The sequence below is a fragment of the Excalfactoria chinensis genome, chromosome Z (assembly GCF_039878825.1).
Source record: "Excalfactoria chinensis isolate bCotChi1 chromosome Z, bCotChi1.hap2, whole genome shotgun sequence".
NCBI lineage: Eukaryota > Metazoa > Chordata > Aves > Galliformes > Phasianidae > Excalfactoria > Excalfactoria chinensis.
In genome coordinates this window covers 46148696-46169901 of record NC_092857.1, presented here as the reverse complement: position 1 = coordinate 46169901, position 21206 = coordinate 46148696, and the positions used below count along the sequence as shown (strand labels likewise).

The 21206-nt window shown below is 52.9% G+C and overlaps 1 protein-coding gene across 1 annotated transcript; it reads right to left on the bottom strand.

The window, feature by feature from the left end:
• Positions 1-2572: 2572 nt before the first annotated feature.
• On the bottom strand, positions 2573-14533 carry LOC140264558 (adenylate cyclase type 10-like). The gene is made up of 23 exons (XM_072360412.1): positions 14215-14533; positions 13863-13967; positions 13607-13645; positions 13001-13144; positions 11889-12094; positions 11545-11638; positions 11306-11394; positions 10978-11169; positions 10650-10771; positions 9977-10053; positions 9528-9717; positions 8763-8815; positions 8401-8554; positions 7523-7715; positions 7136-7222; positions 6516-6799; positions 6016-6149; positions 5378-5500; positions 4537-4791; positions 3898-4433; positions 3565-3672; positions 3219-3397; positions 2573-2762 (listed from the first exon to the last, which is right to left on the bottom strand). Exons 1-23 carry the CDS (start codon positions 14531-14533, stop codon positions 2573-2575), a joined length of 3873 nt encoding a protein of 1290 aa, XP_072216513.1.
• Positions 14534-21206: the final 6673 nt, after the last annotated feature.

Genomic DNA, 21206 nt, shown 5'->3' with positions numbered 1-21206 from the left:
TAGGTTGGATATTAGAAAGAACTTCTTTACAGAAAGGGTGGTTAGGTACTGGAATGGGCTCCCCAAGGAGGTGGTTGAATCGCCATCCCTGGATGTGTTTAAGAGCCGTTTAGATGTGGTACTCAGGGATATGATTTAGCAGAGGTTTGTTGTTGTGGTGTTGTTTCGTGGTTGTTGTTTTTTTTTAAGAGATAGGCTACTGGTTAGGCTGCGGTTGGACTTGATGATCTTCAAGGTCTTTTCCAACCTGAGTAATTCTATGATTCTATCTTATTTCTATGCACGCGAACAATGTTCCAATCTTCTTCCCAGGCTACACAACCCTGCTTCCATTTCCTTCACAGTCCCCTCTTTTCCCTCAGTTTAAGCTGCAGGTCCTTAGCCATGCTGGTCAGCTGCCTGCTCTGCTCAGGTTCTTCTTCTGGGGGACTGGGAGAGCTCTTGTGCTCCCAGAAGGGTGTCCTTAAAGAGCTGCCAGCTCTGTTCTGTACCCATGCCCCTAAGGACAGTTTCCCAGGAGATCCCACCCAGCAACTCCTTGAGCAGCTGGAAGTTTGCCCTCCTGAAGCACAGGGTCCTAGCTCTGCTTTTTGCCAGGCCTGCATTCCTCCAGGTCACCAACTCCACCATGGCATGGTCACTACAGCCCGGGCTGCCTCCAATCTTAACCTCTCTAACGCTCTCCTCTGCTTTAGTGAGCACCAGGTCCAGTAAGGCTTCACCTCCGGTCGGTCCATCTATTACCTGGACCAGGAAGTTGTCCTTGACAGACTCCAGGAATCTCCTAGATGGTCTGCCACTCGCCATGCTGCCATCCCAGCAGATACCTGGGTGGCTGAAATCCCCCATTGGGACAAGAGCCCATGGGAACATCACCTCCTGCAGCTGGAACAAGAAGGCCTTGTCAACAGGCTCCCCCTGGTCAGGCAGCCTGTAGCAGACCCCAACCACTAAATGCCCTTTACTGGACTGATCCCTGATTTTCGCCCATAAGCTCTCAACCTGCTCATGGCTGTTACTCAGACACAGCTCTAATATGGAGGGCAATTCCACTTATCAAAGACAGACCCCAAGTATAAGCCTGGCTAGTGTTCGTCAGTCTTGCTTCTCTGTACTGCGAGCTCAAATGCTGTCTAACTGATCAAGTCCCAGAGAAGTATTTTGATGAATTTCACAAGATGCTTTTCTATTTTGAAAGGCAAACCTATTCACAGCTTGGCTTTCCCTTTGTGACAGTATTTTTTCTAGAATGCGCACGAAAACGGGATGTTTTGACATTTTCCAGATCTCAAGAAAGGCCGAAAAACAATGAATATAATGAATGAAGGTTTATTTAGATAGAAAAGGTAAAAGAGGGAATGAATATAAGAAATTAAATGGTTTGTTTAGATAGAGAAGGTAAAAGAGGGTTGTCAGTGTGGGACTCTGCACATATGTCATATCTCTCGGTAGTTGTTTGGTGGTCTGTCTGGGGAAGGTCTTCCTCACTGTGTGCTCTTTGACCTGGTCAGGTTGGAGGACCCTTGACTGGCTTTGGCCAGTTGTCTCATTGGTTATGACTTCTTCCACCAATCTGCTCCTTCGTTAATTTGAAGTTTAGTGTCCTAGCCTGCCGTCAGCATTCCAGACATAGGAATATAGTGATGATACTTGGAGAAATGGGAGATCCACTCTCTGCACTGTCTGAGTCTGTAGAAAAGCATGTTATCAGCAGCCAAAAGCTGGCTTAGCAAGGTCAGATCTGCAGCTGCCAATTCAGCACCCCAGGAAAGTACATAGCTTTTAACCTGACCTATTTTCCTTAATTCAAGGGTTGTCCAACATGGGAGGGGTTGTCCAAGAAAAGCTGCTTTATCCATCCCAGATTTGGTAGCCAGCTAGTGAGTGCATCCCATAAATCTCCTTCCCAATATGTGTTATCCTGACTTGCCCTATGCGATACCTTTGTCTGTTCCCAGATTTTCGTCAAGTCTGTTTCAGTCCTTAGGTCCTTGCTTAGGTATACACAGCAGCTCCGATTTAGTATTGTGTATACCCCTCCTTCTTTAGCTGTCAATAGATCTAGTGCCATCCTGTTCTGAATCACCATCTTGGACAAGGAGGATACCTCCTCTTGGATGGCTCGTAATACATCCGTTGTGGCATTTTCCACTATTTCTAAGGTTGCAGAGATATTCACAATTGCCTTTTCTAGCTGAGCTATTCCTAGAGCTGGGACAAGGATTCTTAAGAAGCTATGGAATCCTGTATTGTACTTAGCTAGGGGGTTGTACGTGCACCTAGTCCGAGTCAGGGGGTTCTCAAAAGCCCTTGTGGGGTTTCTTCGTGCACTGTGGTACCAAATATCCCGCACTGCATGTCCCTGTCCAATGTAAGGGTAATGCTTTTTGTGCCTGTCCATCTCTGCATAACCACTGGTACCCATGCAGTAGTTTACATGGCTTGGATATTTTTTCTTGGTGGGTAAACGTTGTACCCATCCCTACAATTCCGAGTATGTTCTCATCTGAGACAGTCTGGTCGGCTGGAGTACACAGCGTCGATGGTCTCCAAACAGTCTGACCTATTTTCCTTAATTGAAGGGTTGTCCAACATGGGATTCTGCTGCCTGATAAAAGCGCATCTTGATGTCTGTGTTGGCCTTCATGAGTGCTGCCAGGCGGGAGAACTTCTGCCCGCGAGGTGTGCCCTCCTGGTTGTAGAGGTCCTTGAGCAAGGAGAGGCATCTGCTCCGCCAAAGCAGCCAGGCTTGCTTCTTCCTCCTGCCACACAAGAGAAACGGTTGGGCCCAGAGGCATGGCTGTGGAGCACAGAGTCAGACAGGGCAAGGAAAGCAGGGCGGCAGGGCTAGCCAGCTACACTGCTGGAGAAAGGGAGCTGATGCCAGGAGGGTGGCCAGGAAGAAGGGGCAAAGGAAGAAGTGCTGATGGGGGCAGCTGACAGCTACAGGGCGGGTGTGTGCTGGCACTGCAGCTCCAGAGGTGCAACCCTCAGCACAAGCTGCTTTTTACCCAAAGGAGTGCATTCTTCTCGTGTGCTGTGCATGGGAGGCAGCGTGAGGCTGCACCATCCCTGGCTCTACTCAGACATCACACCTGAATGTTTCAGTGTTGCTAAGGCTTGGGAATGGGCTGAAAACTAGGCGGGCCTGGCCTGGATGCATGGGATCAGGTACAAAATGGCTCTTCCTTTCCCATGTTGTCTCTTGGGCTGCTTACCGAGCTTCCTGGGGAAGGAAGGACATTCTGCTTCTGGCGTGAAAAGCATGAAGCAACCCTTCCCACAAAGACTTGACAGAGGCCCCGGCACAGGTATCGGGGAACTGCTTTTTCAATAGGCTCAGCGCCTGCCTGCTCATTTTCTTGGCCAGCTTCACATGTCGCATGTTACTGCAGACCTGCACAGGGAAGAGGAAGGCATGCAGATGTAGAGTACTTGCCCAAGACCTGCAGAGACTGCAGGAATGGACTGGGGTCTGGCTATGGCAGGAGCATTCCCTGCCAGCAGGGAAAGCGTCTGCCTGCATCCCTCCGGACACCCTTCTGCTTTTCCCTGCCTCTTTACCTCTCCTTTGAGGCTGGCGAAGACGGCCTCCTCAAAGCGGTCTATGACATTTCCTGTTTTCTGTATGGAGCTCCTCAGGACCTCTGCTTCATTCAGCTTTGTGAGGACCTTGGAACAAGCACACAGACAGCAGATAAGCATTCATGCAGAGCCTGCGGCCAGCCCCATCCTTCCCTGTTGCCTCCTGTGGCATCTGCAGTAGCAGGGCCCGTGTTCCTCCTGGTCATGCCTGCCTTAACATAGTCGCACAGGCGCAGAGCAGGGGAACCGAGGGAGCCCTCGGGCCTCCTCCCTGCTAAGGCAGCTCATGCTGGCCAGTAGTGCATGGCTCACCATGTAGCTGTTGGAGACGTGTAGGTAGGCAGCTGCACACTCCAGCAGGTAATAGAAGGCTTGGGAAGTGCTGCCCGTTGCCATGTAGTGGCGAGCCAGGGGCGCAAGCACTGCTTCGGCGATGGCTTCACACTGGCAGGAGCACTTGCTACCATCCTCAGCCTGCAAAGTTGTCTGCTTGCCCTCTGCTAGAATCCCCTCTGCAGGGTAGGTCCTGGCCCTCCGCAGGTGTTCTCCAGCAAGCACCAAGGCCTCCCAGCTGCACTGGTCATACTTGTCAGCAGAGTCCTGGCAGCTCTGCTGCTCCTGGGCGCTGGAGATGCCGAAGCGGTGGAAGGCCACAAAGTCCCCCCCGTGGCACCTCTGGCATTTGTGCGCATGCCTCTCCAGGAAGGCGGCACACTTGCGGTGGATGCTGACCCTCAGCTTCATAGGCCACAGCTCGTACGTTGCCTCCCACAGCAGTGGGGCACAGAAGGCCAGGACGTCAGACTGCTGCTGCGTGGCCTCCGTGCTCACAGAAGGCCTCTCCAGTCCTGCAAGGCAACGAGTCCTGGCCTTAGCCAGTGGGGCCAGGCCTCAGGCTGCCTGGACTGCGGCAAAGGCCATGCTTTGGTGTGCACTGCAGCCACCACTTACCGCTTCCTGCCTGCCCAGAGGTGGCCAGCCCCTCTGTAGCACCTCGCATTTCTTCTGGCTTCCTGGTGGTCTTCAGCCGCTTCAGGATGTTGTCCTCCACCAGCATGTCCAGCAATAAATTCATGATGTGCTTTACATCAGTGGGAAGTAAGTGAACCAGCTGGTGGGTGGTAAACACCGGCCCTATGATGGCTGCAAACTTCAGGACCATCTGCTTCTTTAGTTCGATCCGGTCCAGCTCAACCAGAGCAATCTCTGCCAAGAAGCAGCAACACAATTCTGTCTTGCCTGTCCCTGATCCTGAGGTTGGAGAAACTGGGCAGTTTCACCAGAGGAAACGGGGAAGGCTTTGGCCTCCTTTCCTCGGGATGGCACCTGCTGGGAAACCAGAGCCCAGAGCTGGTACCTTCAAGGTGGGTCTGCTCCTCTCACAGCCACAGGCCACAGGAGCCAGGGAAAGCAGAGGCAGAAAAATGCTCCCAACCAATGATGGGGAGGGCACAATCCAGCAGGTATGAGTTTCCCACTGTGCGACCTACTAGATCTGCACTGGGTTCATGCCCCGCGGTGCACAGAGAACACAGAGCATTTTCAGCAGCCCAGAGCTGGACTCAGAGCTCCCCAGCCCCTGGCACGCAGCTCACCAGTCGGCTCAGAGCTGGTCCATTGCCCACAGGGGAAAACCACAGCCCATGAGATCACGCGGCTCTTCCTGCCTGGACTGAAGTCACCTTCCTGGCAGAGCTCTGAGGCTGAAAGGGCGACTCTGCAGCACGCAGGTGCCCAGGAGAGGAAGCTGGGGCACAGACACAAACCGGATGAGCGCTGCTCAGCTCCTCACCTTTCAAGGCCACCGGCAGCATGGGGTTCTCGAGGCTCACACCTGGTCTGATGGCACAGATCCTTTCGCTGTCACTCCCGGTACCCGAGCTTGAGGCAGCTGTGACACTGGGAGACGCCGTGGCTGCAGAAGATGGGTAGAGCAGGGGGAGCATGAATAAGGTGCGACAAGTTGTACCTGTCATGGTCCGGCATGCTGCCTGGCCTGCACTGAACAGGGCCAGTAAACAGGGCAAGCTGGTTGATTCCCATAGCAAGCTTTCATGTGCATTGCCCTCCCTCTCTTCTGTCTTCACACCAGCTTCAGACCAGATGCCCTTCAGTCAAAACTTCCAGGCTTCTCAGATGGAAAACAAATGTCCCACAACAGAACATGGTGGTGCTGCTGCTTTTGACAGTGCTACCTCCAGAGCCAGGGAAGTTGCCACGGATGCTCCACAAGGCAAAGCCTGCACAGGCTGCCCCTAAGCAACAGTGCTCTGCCTGGCATTGCTACTGCCGTGGCATTCCCACCGTGCTTTTCAGTTCCCAAGGGTGCAGGGTCAGCCTCCACCCAGAGTCACTGGGGAGACACAAGGCACAGCTGTGTGGGAGAGGATGTGCCACAGTGAACAGCTGATTGGCAACAAGGGTGCTTACCCATCAGGCTCTGCCAGTTGTCCTTTCCTTCCTCCGGCATCCCGGTGTGCAACAAGAGCATGTTGTTGCAACGCAGGTAGCACAGCAGTTCCTCACAGTAATATGGGATGCCAGAACTTCTCTGGATCAGGAACCTGGGCAGGAGGACAACCAACACCAGGGAAGTAAGGTGCAGCACAGTTCTGATGGGTGCTGAGTCATTCAGGCCTCGCAGGATAACCAGCCTCTTCAACAAGGCTACACCTGGCTTCTGGAAGGGGCTTGTCTGTCTGGGACCCCCCAAATCTGCAACATTCCCGGGAATCCATTGGGAAAGGCTGGTGGACAATGCCCAAAGCACAGAACAGCAAACCACGGCAACAGCAAAGGGCTGACACCATCCACACTCTGCTGCCTCGTGGCACTTGCCAATTCTTAGCTCATGCCTGCTATGGCCAGGCCTAAGGAGAGACAAGGACATGTACTATCTAAGTGCAGAAGAGTGCTGGACTTGGGCTTACCTTGCTAGCTCCCTGGGGATGCTGCACACACCAAGCTCCTGGCAGGCTTTCTGCACCACAGCTGAAGCTTTCAGCCCTTCCAGATGATGACAGGTGATTCTCTGAGATGTCTTGCTTTCTGTGGCAGCTTTGAAAATGTCCTCTGCCCTGTCATGGCCGGGAGCTAAGCTCATGACCATAAAGACCGTGATGCTTTGGAGCAGGGGCCACATGATACACCAGGACTTAGGGTCGAGGAAGTGGGCATTGTCGATGAAAAATAAGCCAAATTCCCCTCCAAGCACCTGAAAGAAACAGACAGTTCCGAGTAGAATCCAGTGGATTCTTGAGTGTCTTCCGGGGAGGGCACTTAGCCTTTCACTCCTCAAGACAAGGGGATACTCAGAAGCCCCTCCTCAGCCACCTCCCCCTCCAGGAGTTTACCAACTTTGTTCCCATGAGACTGTAAAGTCTTCCCTAACATCAGTTCCCGGGCAGAAAGAGGGAACTTGGGCAAGGTTCCCGTAGGGCCGTGACCCAGGCACGTCATCCTGCCACCTCCTCAGTCAGCTTCAGCCCAGAGCCTGCAGCCTGCATGGGTGTTTGGCTCCTGTGAGGCAGGAGGAAGGAGACATGCTCACCTTCTCTAGCACTCGTGTACAAGTCAGGTGGAATGCACTGGCCAGTTCACTGCAACTCATCTTGTGGACCTCGTCTGTGATGGGAAACTGTCCAGGAAAGATAGAGAGGAACATTGCAGCAGGTCTAGGCACAACTATCCCCCACAGCAAGAATGCTGAGCAAAATGCCTCTGCTTTTGCATGCGGCCAACACCAGCAAGTCTTCAATGCCATTTCCAGGGTGCAGAACAAGACACGGGGCACATGCGTGGCACAGGAGCACCCCATGCACTGGGAGACTCCCAGGCACAGGAATCCAACAGGTGGGGTACAAGCCCCCACGAATGCCTGCTCTGAGCTGAGCTGCTCCCAGCAGAGCATCCAAGCAGGATGGCCTCTTGTTCTCACCTCAACAAAGAAAACATCGTTGAGCAGGCAGTAGCTGCTCTCCTCTATGGTGCCTTGGAACAGGGTCTGCAGAGTACGCTGCCTGTCACTGCAGGTCTCACTGGCCTGGAGACCCAGCACCCTGGCCACCAGCAGACGGATGGCAGAGAAGGGCTGCCTCACATTCTCCTCTATCAGTGACACAGTGATGACCCTGTGGTGCAAAAGCAGAAGACTCAGAGATCCAGAATTGCCTCCTGGTAGCTCAAGCTTGCCTGGACAGCAGTGTTTTATGGGTGAGCCATGTGGTTCTTTCTGCAGAGGAAAGTGGGACTCCTCAGCCACACATGTCCAAGTGCTTCCTGGATAGAGGACCAAGTTCCACTCATCGTATGAAAAAGAGCCTCGAGGGGCAGCTGCAGGCCAGTCACTGGCAGGGCTGACCATGGCCCCTGCACCTCCACTGCCCCAGACCGGGTCATACTACGCGTCCCCTGCAGAGGCCCTCACTGGGTTAAGAAGGAAGGCCTCAGCAGGTGGCAGGTCTGCCGCCCGGCCCGCAGCAAGGCTTTTCTGCCTCAGTGCTGCATCTGGAAAACAGCCAGGGGGCAAGCAGCATTTCTGAGACGGGCTACCTTGCTTCCCCTCAGCTCCAGAGCTGGAGCCCTTTCTACCTCGTTGGGCTTTGGGCTTGGCCCAGGGACAAGGCAGGAAAGCAGTGGCTCACAAAGCCAGCTGGAACTCTCCGAGGAGGCTGGTGCTGCTCAGGTCTGCAGCAGGATTTCTTGGGAGGCTGCAGTGCAAGGGCTGGGCACAGCAGCACACGGACTGCAGTGTTCCACCAACACCAGGGGACAAGCGGGAGAGAGGTGCCAAAGCAATGGCTCCAAAGTGCTTACCTGTGCGCAGCAGCCTGACCTAAAGCAGCCAGCTCGGCGAGTAAGTGGCTCTTTCCAGAGCCTTGAATGCCCACAAATGCCAGGATGTGTGGCTCTCCCAAATACTTGTAGGCCTCTAAGTGGCATTCAAAGAGGTCAATCTCCGCCTCCCGACCTGTACATACCCACAAGGAAACGAGTTGCTGCAGTGTGCTGAAAAGCGAGGAGCCCCTCCAGCTCTCTCCCCCATCCTACAGCATAGAGGGAGGGAGGGAGGAAGCAGCTGCATGGGGCTCAGCTGCATGCCAGGGGCAGCTTACAGCACAGCCCCTGGGCACTCAGCAAAGGGGAGCAACTGGGCTTCAGATGAGTTCTCTACCTACCCAGCAAGGGACCATAGCATGACTTCTCCTTGGCAAGGCTCATGTCATATCGGCTAGAAGGGGGAGAAGAGAAAATGGGTCCCTCAGTTGGTCAGAAGCCAGAGCACGCAGAGCCTGCTTTGTTACCAGAGCATGTTCCCCTGGCCAAAGCTGCAGGTGACATGCTAGGACAGCCTCAAGCATAAGGAACTCCAGAAGCCACAGCAGGACAGCCAAAGCTAAGAAAAGTCCCTTGGTGGTGGCAGCAGCCAAAGAAATCCAAGATGAGGAAATAGACTGGGCTGTGCTGCTGGCTAGCTGACTGCTCTGCCAGCCTGGACAAGCAAAACAAGATTCTGGGAAAGGAAGACCTGTGTCACTTAGTGGCTTGGGATGCCCAAGCTGCTGGCACCTTTGGCTCAAGTCTTGCAGTGGTTTCCAAAAGACGGTAGCATTTGTGTTCAAAACTCCCTCCAACAACAAGGTCAAAGCCGGGCCCAGAAGAACACAGAGGACTGAACAGGAAGGCAGCAGGAGGCAAAGCATGCCAGCAGCCTACCTTCCCCCAGCAGAACACCCAACACTTCCTGCTGGGAAGCAGCTGGGGAAAAAAACCACCCCATGCAGCAGAATGGCTGTTGGCTTAGTCTTATGCGTGGTGGAGCACAACACAAGGGACATCTGTGTGAGAGCAGCCTAGTCTTGATGCAGAACTCCTCTCTGCCAGCCAAGGTTGTACCCCTGAGGCCTGTCTCCCCTCACTTGCATCACTCAGAGAACACTTACTTCTTCCTGGTGATCCCCAAGTATTGATAGACAGTGATGAGAGTGCCGACACCTTTCATGACTTTCTTTGGTAACTCCTGGAAGCAGTCACTTGGCAGGCAAGAGGCCGCACAGGTCTCTGCATCACAGCACACCATTCCTGGGAAGGTCATCATCATGCGGGCGGCCAAATTCACCCTAAAGCCAAGGGCTGCCACAAAGAAAGAGCAAACATCAGCGCTGCTGGGAAACCTTCAAGGTAAAGGGCAACCACCCTTCGCGGGCACAAGCCAACCCAAATGCAGGGTAAGCAGACCCAAAGGGAGCCACATGACTCTGAGCCCATCCTCCCACCTCAAGGCCCCAGCAGGCTGCGGCATGTCCTTGCCTCAGCCCATCTTCCTCGTCCAGACCAACAGGCTGAAGAAGATCCATGCCAGCCTCACACTCCTAAGACAAAGGAGGCCTACCTGTGTATTCAAACCTCTCAGGATGACCAGTGAGGCCGCAGAACGCCATTCCACTGCTGACCGCAGCAGACACTAGCCTGGCACACAGAGAGGGAGATGTGGATTCAGCAGCAGTCCTGCTGCAGTCCTGATTGCCCTGTTCCATCCCTTCCCACCTCTCCCCTCCTCAGCACTGGGACCACACGCACCAGCATGGGTCTTGGGGACTTGGAGAGCTTGGGGCACAACACAGTCTGGGGGCAGGGGACATAGGCAGGGCACACACAAGACTCTTTGGAGCCTTCCCCCAGGGTATGATGGCTGCAACCTGCGCCAGGCCACAGGCTCTTCTCCTTAGCAGGTAGGCAAGCATGTGCTGCCTGCACACCACCCGCAGTGGCAGCAACTGGAGGTCAAGGGACCAGGCCTGGGCCTTGTTCCTGTCCCCATTGCCCACAGGAGCCTGCCTCTGGCACTGAGGAGCTCTGCGCCCTGGTGAGGGCTTGCTCTGGCACAATGACTGTCAGGCAGTACTTGGGGGACTGTGCCTGGCTGTTGGGGGCTAACCCGCCACCTCTGACACCACCTCCTTCCTGCCAGGGGCGAAGGAGGACAAGCCAGAAGGCATGTCTCTTGCTCATCAGTCCCCTCACGCCATCCCAGGCAGCACGCACCCCTCATCATGTGCACTCACCGGAGATTTCTCAGAGATGTGGAGGCCTTGTGGAAGATCCGCAGAGCGCACTGCAAGGCGTGGGTGCTCTCGTAGGCCAGCTTTGCACCAGAAAATCCAAACACGCAGAGGACGGTGCAGCCCTGCAAAGAAGAGGTGCAGTACGTCTTGTTTTACAATACTGATGGCCAGCAGCTGATGCATTTCACCACGGGCACCGGGGAGACCAGCGGAGCTTCAGGTCAACCCACCACCACAGATGCCAGCAGCAGGGCAGAACTGCTTCCCATTCCCTTGCTGCCAAAGAGGCCAAGGCATCCCAGGGGTGGGATGGCTGTCACACACTCACTTTGTCAAACAGAAGAGTTTTGTTGATTTCACCCTTGTGAGGCATGATGATTTCTGAAATCATCTTGCTGCTATTGCTGAGGGTCTTGCTGAGCTCCAACATGGTGATATTGTCGGCAAACTTCATCTGGATGAAGAGGCTGGTGACCGGCCGTAGCTCAGAGAACAGTTCCAGCGGCACACCCTCAGAAAGCTGCAAGAGAAGAGCACATCTCTTTTCCTCGGGCTCTCGCCACAGACTGCTCTTTCCTTTGGCTGCCCCTTTTCCCAAGAACTCCACACTGCTTTCTGCCCTCCCTACACACAGCTGCCAGCAGCGCTGGCCATACCTTCCGGAGAACAGCTGTCGATAAGTGCTTCTCCAGCCACTTTTCCGCTTCACTATCAATGGACATCACAAGAGATGGCCTTCGGAGGCCTAAGGAAAGGAAACGCAGGCCGTCACTGGCAGGGCAGGACTACAGGGCCTTGAGAAGCTGGAGACGGCAAGGAAAAGTCTCCTGTGCTTGCTCCTGTTCCTGTCTGTGAAGCAGGCAGGCCCCACCTTTCAGCCAGTCACAGGACTCACCCGTTCCTTCCAAACGCCTCTCTCCTCTGGATTCGCTCAGCCTGAGTACTGCATCAATGTATTCTTGGTGATCTAAGCGCCTCATTCCCACCACCTGAAGACACACAGGAGGAAAGGAATGCCACTGGCCTCCTCAGAAGCCCAAGGGCACAGGGCCAGCACCTCCACTCTCACTTCCCAGTGAAGGGCAAGCCCACTTCTCTGGACTTTCAGCTGCGGTGCAAAGCCAATGTCTTCGGCTCTCTGCCTACGCTTACAGCTGTGGCCACGTGTTCAGCCTCTCAGCTGCCTCCCCACCCAGGTGTGGGTCTTCCAAAGGGCTCAGTGCCACCCCATCCACCCACCTTCATGGCCCTGTCGCCAGCAAGAGGCCTGGCCCTGATTCGTTGCTGCTCACACATCTTCCAGCAGGTGTGTGACAGCATGACTTGATGGTTAGCCGAAAGGCCTTGGGCCTCGATTACATCATCCAGAGTCCAGTTGCAGATGAAGAAGAACTGACGATCCCCACCTCTGACAGAAGTAAAGGAGAGAATCCCAGCGGAGATCCCTGGGGACAGAGAGACCGGTGGTGTTAGTACAGGGAACCTTTGGAACCCAGTGGGCCCCAGCTGCACCAAGCTCAGCTGACACCCAGCCTGGAGACAGGCACCAGGGAGGGGAAGGGCCTCATGCATCCTTCTCGGGGCCATAGTGACACAGGTCCCAGAAACAGGAGTCTACAAAGAGGCAAAGAAAGTCAACTCTGACAATGTGTTGGCACTGCTGGGCGTCTCAGCCAGCAGCCTACAGCGCAAGGCCAGCAGAGCAGCAGCTTTGAGCAGCATCTGCTCTGTTTACGTGAAGGCGGGTTGCAAGTGTCTGCCTGAGGCAAGAGCCTTCCAGAGAGCTGGGGAAGTGGGACCTCGAGGGGAAGGGAAGAAAAGCAAACAGGGAGACCCGGAGAGAGGAGGATAGAAGAGATCCAGCAAAAGTCCCAAGTGAAGTCCCCACCCACAGTCTGCTGACCAGGCATGCTGTCCGTGGTGTGAGGAGAGCCTGCAGAAGCCTGGCTCAAAGCCATTATGCAAAGCAGTTCCCCTTTGCTTGTCATGAAAAACACCAGCCCTTGGCTGTTGGGCTCGTAGAACTTGAGGAAGCGTCTCTGAGGTGACACATCCCTCAAGGGGCAAGCGGGACAAAGGTGCCTGTCTGCAGACCGGGTGTGGGATCTACCTCCCAGTGGAGTCAGACGTTGGGGCCTGCATGGATAGAGTGGGCTGTGCTCTGGGAGCCTCACTGGGAGAGAGGGGCCTGTGCTACAGCCAACGCCAGGCAGGCAGGGAAGGAGTCCTGTCCTCCCCTGCCCTCGCTGCCTCCCGCTTGCCCTGCAGATGCTGTCACGGGAGGCTGTCCATCGGCTCTGGAGAGTAGTGGGGCTGCACACGTGGCACAGCTGACCCATCAGTGCCCGTACCTATCCTCAGGTGGAGCTTGTGACCCAGGTAAGTGTCATGACTGCCGTAATTCTTCTGGATTTTCCTGCAGCACTGCAGCGCCAGGTTGATGGCCACAGGCAGCTCAGGTCCTGATGCTCTCCACAGCACCAGCACGGCATCCCCTGGGGAAAGTGAGAGGAAGGTGAAGGCTGTCCTGAGGGCTGACTCTTCCTGAGTTGCGCCCAGCCGTAGGGACAGTGGCAAGCGGCTGGCCAGCATGCCCAGAAAGATGGGACTGTGGGAAGGCATCATCCTGAAGGACCTCTGGGGCAGCCTGACTTCAGGGACACCTCCCATCTGTCAGGCCAGCCACAGCAACCTCCAGGGCAGCCAAGCAGGAGAGTTGGATGGTGTGGGACAGCAGTGAGGCCGACACCCCCCACCACCAGTGCCCCTCAGCACTCAGAGACAGGGCTCCCGTCCTGACCCCCCTGCTTATCTCACAAGGAGAAGCCCTGCTCAAAGCTGGAGGCAAAGCAGTTCCCCTTTGCTCTCCACTAAAAGCAAGGTGGAATCCAGGAGGCTCCCGCAGGAGACGCTGTGCATCAGCAGGATGCTGACTCTGCCTCCTCCTAAGGACACACCTGCAAACTTCAGGACATCTCCTCCAAACGCCAGAATCTCTGCAAAGAGAAGGAAAAGCTGAGTTATGGGGATGCCTTCTTCCAGGAGCCATGGGAAGAGCCACTGAGCCCATAGAGGAGTGCTGTGGTTGGTTGTGCAGGACCAGGGCACAGCTCCAGAAAGCTGGGCACAGCTCCAGAAATCTCAGCACGGCTCTCTCCACAGTGAGCGAGCCTCAGCGCTCAATGCCCGACAGCCCAGCAGCACGGCTCTTACCCTCCAGAATGTAGCCCATGTAGTCATTGAGAGCTTCTGCCAGCTTCTCAGATCCTCTCTCTGGACCGTTCCGAATGAAGCACTTGTGTGCCAAGGCAGTGAAACCTGCCAGAAAGACACCCGCAAATCAGGACACGTCTGTGTGCCTGTAGCTCACCCCTTCCCTGGCCCCAGCTCAGCACTCGTCACTGCCTTGGCTGACAGCCCAGGAGAAGTTGGTCCGCTCTTTGTGCAGCACGGCAGGACGCCTGCGCAGTGACGAGATGGCCACCCTGTCTTGGGGCAGGGTTCCCGAGGGCCAGGAGCATCCCAGGGGCTCATGTCTGTGGGGGCTCCACCATGCCCAGCCTACCTGAGACATCTGCCAGGAGCAGCACTCCCTCAAGCATCCTGGGGAGCCCAGTGCTTGTGAACTCCCTATGGAGAAGGAGACTGGGGAGGAACACCACTTTCTTCCCCAGATCAGAGTAAAGCCACTTCCTCTCCCAAGCAGAAGCCATTGTCAGCACCCTGTGGTACCGGGGTACCTCAGAACAAGACAACCGTGCCCAGCTGCAAGGGAGGAGGATGAGACGCTCACCACTCCAGGCGGCACAATGAGCCCAGGGCTGCTCTGAGGGTTGACGGAACCTCCACCATGGTGCTGTCACAGTCCCGGGCAGCGATGTCATCGCCGACCTCACAAAGAGCTGCCCTCTGGCAATGCAGTGGGCTGCCAGTGCTGTCCTCCATAGCCCGTGGAGCAGCTGCCGCCTTCCCCCTTGACGGCGAGCCGTGGCCATCCGGGCCTCCCTTACTCAGGACAGCGCCCAAGGCAGGCTGGGCCTGCTGCAGTTAGAGCAGCCGCTTCCCATAGCAGGGAGCGGCCCAGGACTGTTCCCAGGACTCCGAGAGGCCTCTGGCGTGTGGAGCTGGGATGGCACCTTGCTGAGCAGTGGCAGGGCTGGAAGGACAGGCAGGGCAGGCATGCGCGGGCTGCTCATGCCGGTTGTGGCTGGGGTGGAGCTACTTTTCGTTTACCCTACCCATTATATTTCTGGCATTTGAAATACACAATCAGTCCATGTATTATTTCCACATTGATTAAGATGTATTTATACCCAGCACAGGTTTTCAAAGGACTGATGCAGTCAGTTGGCCAGGTAGACCATGACATTTTTCCTTTGTCAGTGTGCAACGGTGGCTTTTTAGCAGGGTGGTGTGTTTGTATAGAGGGGACATTTGGTAAGAATGGTTTCACAGATGGTCTGTTGAGAGGCTAATCTTGGCTCTGAATAGAGTACAGGTTACGGGCTGACCTAAGCTCTGCAGAAAAGGGCCTAGATTTTCCAATAGAGAACAGGTTGTTCATGAGCCAGCAGTGTGCCCGTGTGGGCAAGGTCGATGGTAGCTTGGGGCACGCCAGAAAGAGTATGGCCAGCAGGTCAAGGGAGGTGATCTTCCTCCTCTACTCTGCCCTGGTGAGGCCCCATCTGGAGTACTAAGTCCAGTTCTGGGCTCCCCAGTTAGAAAAGCACAGGGAGTTTGCAGAGAGAGTCCAGTAAAGGGCCACAAAGATGGCTGGGGGCCTGGAGCTTCTCACATATGAGGAAAGGCTGAGAGGCTTGGGACTGTTGAGCCTGGAGAAGTCTGAGAGGGGATCTCACAATTGTTTATAAATATCTACAGTGCAGGAGTCAAATGGATGAAGCCGGGCTCTTTTCAGTGGTGTACAGAAACAGGACAAGGGGCAACGGGCAAAAACTGAAACACAGTGAGTTCCATAACACATGGAGAAGAACTTCTTTACAGTGAGGGTGATGGAGCACTGGAACGGGCTGTCCAGGGGAGCTGTGCATTTTCCTGCCACTGTGGGTCCCTTCCAGCCCCCATGATTCGATAACTCCATGATTCTTTTCTTTGGTGAGGGCTTTCATCAATAATAAAGGTGTGTTTTATGCCTTCCCAAGAAAAATATTGTTGTCTGTTTTGTTTTTTGTTGTTTTTTTTTTTTTTAAATATCCCTCCAGTAAAGAGACCAAGAAGACCATGTCTTTTATGTCTAGAACTGCCATGCAAGGTTATGTAGTAGCTTGCAGTGTAGTTGTTGAAATAGAAATATTTGGCACTGCCACCATCAACAGATGTGTTGGCATTTAAGTACTGAAAATCAGCTGTTAATCACCACTGCACATCTCGTTCACAGGATAACCATATTGGAGCATTATATCAGGAGCATGTTCTATTACTAATCTGCCATTTTCCTACTTCTGAAGTACTCTTCACCTGTTAAGAAACTGACTGGGCACCCAGGCACGGAGGGCAGTGGTGCGTGGAGTTAAACGCAGCTGGTGACTGGTCTCTAGTGGTGTTCCCCAGTGTCACTTTTTATCTCTAGATCTGTGTCCATGACAGGGGCACAGCAAGCCCACAGGCCCACCAGCCCAAAAAGGAGGAAGGAAAAGGAATGAAAGGAAATAAAACAGCAGCAGTGATCTGAGGAGGAAAACAAACCGAGTTTACTAATTACAGTAGTGAAATACAAGTTAACGGGATTGAAGCTAATAAATCAAATACATGAGAGAGAGAGAGAGTTTCTAAAGTCCTCACTCTGACCCACCAGGGAGCAAAGAGAGAGTCTTGCGGCTTCCCAGATCTTTCCCTCCCCCCAGAAGACAGAAATGAAAAAGCAGAGTCTTCTGGGTGTCATGGTTCATTCTTTGCTTCTGAGATCGGAGCAGAAGCATTAATTCTTTTACTTGCAGTGCACTGCATGATGATTTGATGCGGAATAGCGCTTCGGCTACAACAACCCCGGGCGATGCTACAGGCTTGGGGAGGAGTGGCTGGAAGACTGTGCAGAAGAAATGAACCTGGGGGTATTGATTGATGCTTGGCTGAACATGAGCCGACAATGTGCTCAGGTGGCCAAGAAGGCCAATGACATCCTGGCTTGCATCAGAAACGGTGCTGCCAGCAGGAGCAGAGAGGTGATTGTCCTCAGCTCTTGTGAGGCCACACCTCGAGTACTGTGTCCAGTTTTGGGCCACTCACTGTAAGAAAGACATTGAGGCCCTGGAACGTGTTCAAAGGAGGGTGACAAAGCTGGTGAGGGGTCTGGAGCACAGACCATATGAGGAGAGGCTGAAGGAACTGGGAATGTTCAGCCTGGAGAAGAGGAGGTTCAGGGGAGACCTCATTGCTCTCTATAACTTCCTGAAGGGAGGTTGTAGTGAGCTGGGGGTCGGGCTCTTCTCTCGTGTCATTAGTGATAGGACCAGAGGGAATGGTTTCAAGCTGCAGCAGGGGAGATTCAGGCTGAGCATTAGGAAGTATTTCTTCTCAGAAAGGGTGGTCAGGCACTGGAATGGACTGCCCAGGGAGGTGGTGGTGTCACTGACCCTGGGGGTGTTCAAGGAACGATTGGATGTTGTGTTGAGGGACATGGTTTAGTGGGAGCCATTGGTGATAGCTGGACAGTTGAAATGGGTGATCTTTTAGGTCTTTTCCAATCTTGGTGATTCTATGATTCTAGTTAGCTTTAATGTGAACTGCTTTAATTCTTCTAGCAAACCAAACACTAAAATGTAGGTAAAGCAGGAGTAACTACATACTGTTGAAGAAATAATAAACCTGTTTTTATGGTGTTCCCTCATGCCCTCTGACTCTTCCTTTGACCTGACCATTAAATACAGGCCTTGCTCAGGACTGTCTTTCTAAATACTATAACTATCAGTCAGTCATCTTACCCCATATATAGTGAGTAGTCCAAGAGCCTAATCCTAATCCTCATAAGAGGTCAGGGAATTACTGCTCCAACTGGACTGCCACAAGTCCATGGGGCCGGATGAGATTCACCCAAGAGTGCTGAAGGAACTGGCAGAAGTGATCGCTGAGCCGCTTTCTGTTATCTGTCAGCGCTCCTTGTTAACGGGTGAGGTCCCAGAAGACTGGAGGCTTGCCAACTTGACTCCCATTTACAAGAAAGGTTGTAAGGAGGATCCGGGGAACTACAGGCCTGTTAGCCTGACCTCAGTGCCAGGGAAGGTAATGGAACGGATTGTCTTGAGGGAGATCACGCGGCAGGTGTGGGATGACCAGGAGATCAGACCTAGCCAGCATGGGTTCGTGAAAGGCAGGTCCTGCATGACCAATCTGATCTCCTTCTACGACCCTGTGACCCGTCTGAAGGATGAAGGTAAGGCTGTTGATGTGGTCTACTTAGACTTCAGCAAAGCCTTTGACACTGTCTCCCATGCTATTCTCCTGCAAAAGCTGGCAGCCCGTGACTTGGATGGGTACACTCTCGGCTGGGTAAGGAGCTGGCTGGAGGGCCGGGCCCAGAGAGTGGTGGTAAATGGAGTTAAATCCAGTTGGAGACCAGTCATGAGTGGTTGTCTCGCTCCCGTATCTACCAGAAAACAAACATCTTTACACTGCTGTGTGCACAACGCGTTCAGTCCACTGGGGAAAAACTCATCCTGGGATCTTCAGGTCCTGATCTAGTGCAGCTGCTATTGTTCTTCCCAATTCTTTCACTACAGCCCCTCTTTCAATATAATTTCCAAGCTCCATAAATAAATCTGTCCGGGTCCCTTACTTCAGTTCCTTTAATGTATATATTATTGGGAGAAAATGAAGACATTCTTGCTCGGACTAGCAAAAGACCTTCAGAGGTGCAAACAATTCAGCAGACAAGGAAGGATAAAACCGAAAGATTGTAACTATTCCTGCCAGACAGACCCTCTTGGCATGATCCCGGGATGTCTAGCTTGCACACCTGGCATGGTGTGAGCAGATCTTATAAAGACCATTGGCAAGCCCGCCAAACCTGAGGCGGCTTGGAGTGAGTGGCAAGAGACCATGGGTTCGTGTATGACCAAGGAGCAAGTGGTGAAGACAGAGGAGCAAACGGCAGATAGCCAAATCGTGGAAGAGGAGCAGACGGAGCAGACGACGGGTAGTCAAATCATGGATGAGGAGCAGACGGTGGATTCTCAAATCATGGAGGAGGAGCAGCGGGAGCAGATCGCAGATTCTCAAATCACGGACGACCCCATAATCTACGCATGGAATCCGCTCTACGAAGTCCCAGCCTGGAACAGACAGTGGAGACGACCTGCGCAGAAGGAGGTGAGCGCCAACATCGAGCTGCATCTCGCGCAGGAATGGTTCCATGGCAAGATGGGACCAGGGTGCAGTGGGCGGCTCATCGCTGAGCGGCTGCTGAGGGAGCACTGCACCATGATGGGGGCTCCTGATGGCTCCTTTCCTGTAAGAGAAAGTGGGACATTCATTGGGGACTACGTCCTGTCCATCTGGCGCAATGGAGGGGTGCAGCACTGTCGCATCCATTGGTGGCAGGATGCCAACAGCCATAGGTACTTTCTGACTAATAACCGAATATTTGACAGCCTTTACGACCTCATCTCCCATTACCGGGAGACACTGCTGAGGTACAATGAAATGGAGTTGAGACTGACAGTGCCTGTGCCTCGTTCCAAAGACTGGGTGCTGCGGGACGGCACCCGAGGCACGAGTGCAGCTCCAGCGCAATCTTCCTCAGGGCAGGATGGAAGATCCAGCACCATCACGCGTGATAAGAGTGTCATATTTAATAAGGCACTTGACCAAGTTCATATTATTTAAGTTCATTGTTCACAATAAAAGTTTTTGTTCTGCACTAACCACAGAGTCCGTGATCGTATTTGCCTTTCTTAACCTGTATGAGACACTGCATTCTTATCCCTACCTGGGGTTTCTACTACCCATACCAAATTGATCACTTACTTTGTCTGTAATACTGGTCCTAGCAGGGGTAATAATTAACACTAAATTAAGGGCACGTGCACTTCCAATGTTGTGCTTTTGTCCCTATTCGGAAGTAACGATTTGTTTACTTTCTGATCACAAGCGGCAGAGGATGGGGGGGGGGGGCGGTGAGGGAGAGCAGCACGGGATGCGTTCTCTTGCGGCACTTCCACTTCCATTTACCATTAACAATTACATTTCCGTATACCATTTGCATTTATACTTACATATACCATAAACATTTAACAATCACAAAGACAGTGACAATAAACAATAGTATCAAATAAAATAAATAAATAGGGGTATTTGTGTTAGTTGCTTTCTCCATTCAGGAAGTCCCAGTGTAAGCCAAGATCCAGACAGGAATTCTTTTTGTTTTGTTTTGTTTTCACATCGTTCACCTCTTATCAGTCCTGATATCCCTGTTATACCTTGCCAGTCCTTGCCTTCTTCAGCCTGTGTCTGTTCCAAACTTTCTCACTTTCCAAACTCTCATCATTACATAAACTACTAACATTCTCCACAATTTGTACCCTCAGTTACACTTCCACATACCCTCAATTATATATTTACACTTTCTTATATCATCAAAGCAGCTTGTCCCATTCCTTTCAGAACCCACAGATCAAACAATACAGTTCTTCAGTTTCCACAAACACCCTTAGTCCAACAACCATGTTTTGTATGGAACTCCTGGACTGATGTGATGCTGAAAAACATCAGTGCAAAGGGCTTTCATTTGTGACCACATCTAACAGATATTAGATGGGTCCCTTGGCTCATTTCCCAATTTGTTAGGAATTTGGAAACACTATGGAGGAATTACATGCAAATCACAATCAGTTTAACCAAAAGGGGTGAAAGAAGGGGTCAGAAGGAATGGTTATTACTGTGCAGAGAGTACCAGAAAGCCAGAATGACCTGTAAAAACTCTGAACCAAATTGTGAAGTTTTAAGAGATCCGAGGACTGATATCAATCACAACCCACAACCACAACAAACAAAACGTAATACTATTGCAACCAAAATATGTAATCAAGAGGTATATTCAACATTCCAGCAAGATCACATCTTCAATTTTCCTGTCACAAAACACAAATGGTTAAAGTCAGCTATCAGCCATTCTGTGTTCAGTAAAGGTCCCACGAGGATCTTCTGTAAAATAAAACAAGACAACTTGCCCTTTTGGGGCTATTGTTAATACAATTAAAAAATGAGGGAACAATCCAGCCAAGAGTTGATTTTACATTTCATTATCGGGGTGTCCTTAGCCTTCCAAGGATATTTGTTAAGGGATTTCATTACGGTTAGGGAAACTGTCCTCAGGTTAGCTGAGTCAGTTGACACAGGCTGGCCAGGGAGATAAGTGTTTCCCTGGCTTATCAGTAACTGTATTGTGACTCACAGGGGCAATTGGCAGGAGTGGTGAGGCCTTGGGACAGAAGGTGTTAAATCGAGGATCTCCTTTTGTTGTGAGCTTTCTAATACATCCACCCCTTCACTGCCTTCCCCCCCCCCCCACCTCCCGCTCATCTGGGGGAGGGGGCGAAAGCA

Excerpts from the sequence above, each read along its gene's own strand:
- LOC140264558 (XM_072360412.1), bottom strand. The coding sequence starts at position 14,533 with ATGACATCGCTGCCCGGGACTGTGACAGCACCATGGTGGAGGTTCCGT. Across the intron at positions 13,145-13,606 it reads AGATGTCCTGAAGTTTGCAG|GGGATGCCGTGCTGGTGCTG; the intron begins GTGTGTCCTTAG and ends CACTTTCCCCAG. Across the intron at positions 11,170-11,305 it reads CGACAGCTGTTCTCCGGAAG|CTTTCTGAGGGTGTGCCGCT; the intron begins GTATGGCCAGCG and ends CTTCTCTTGCAG.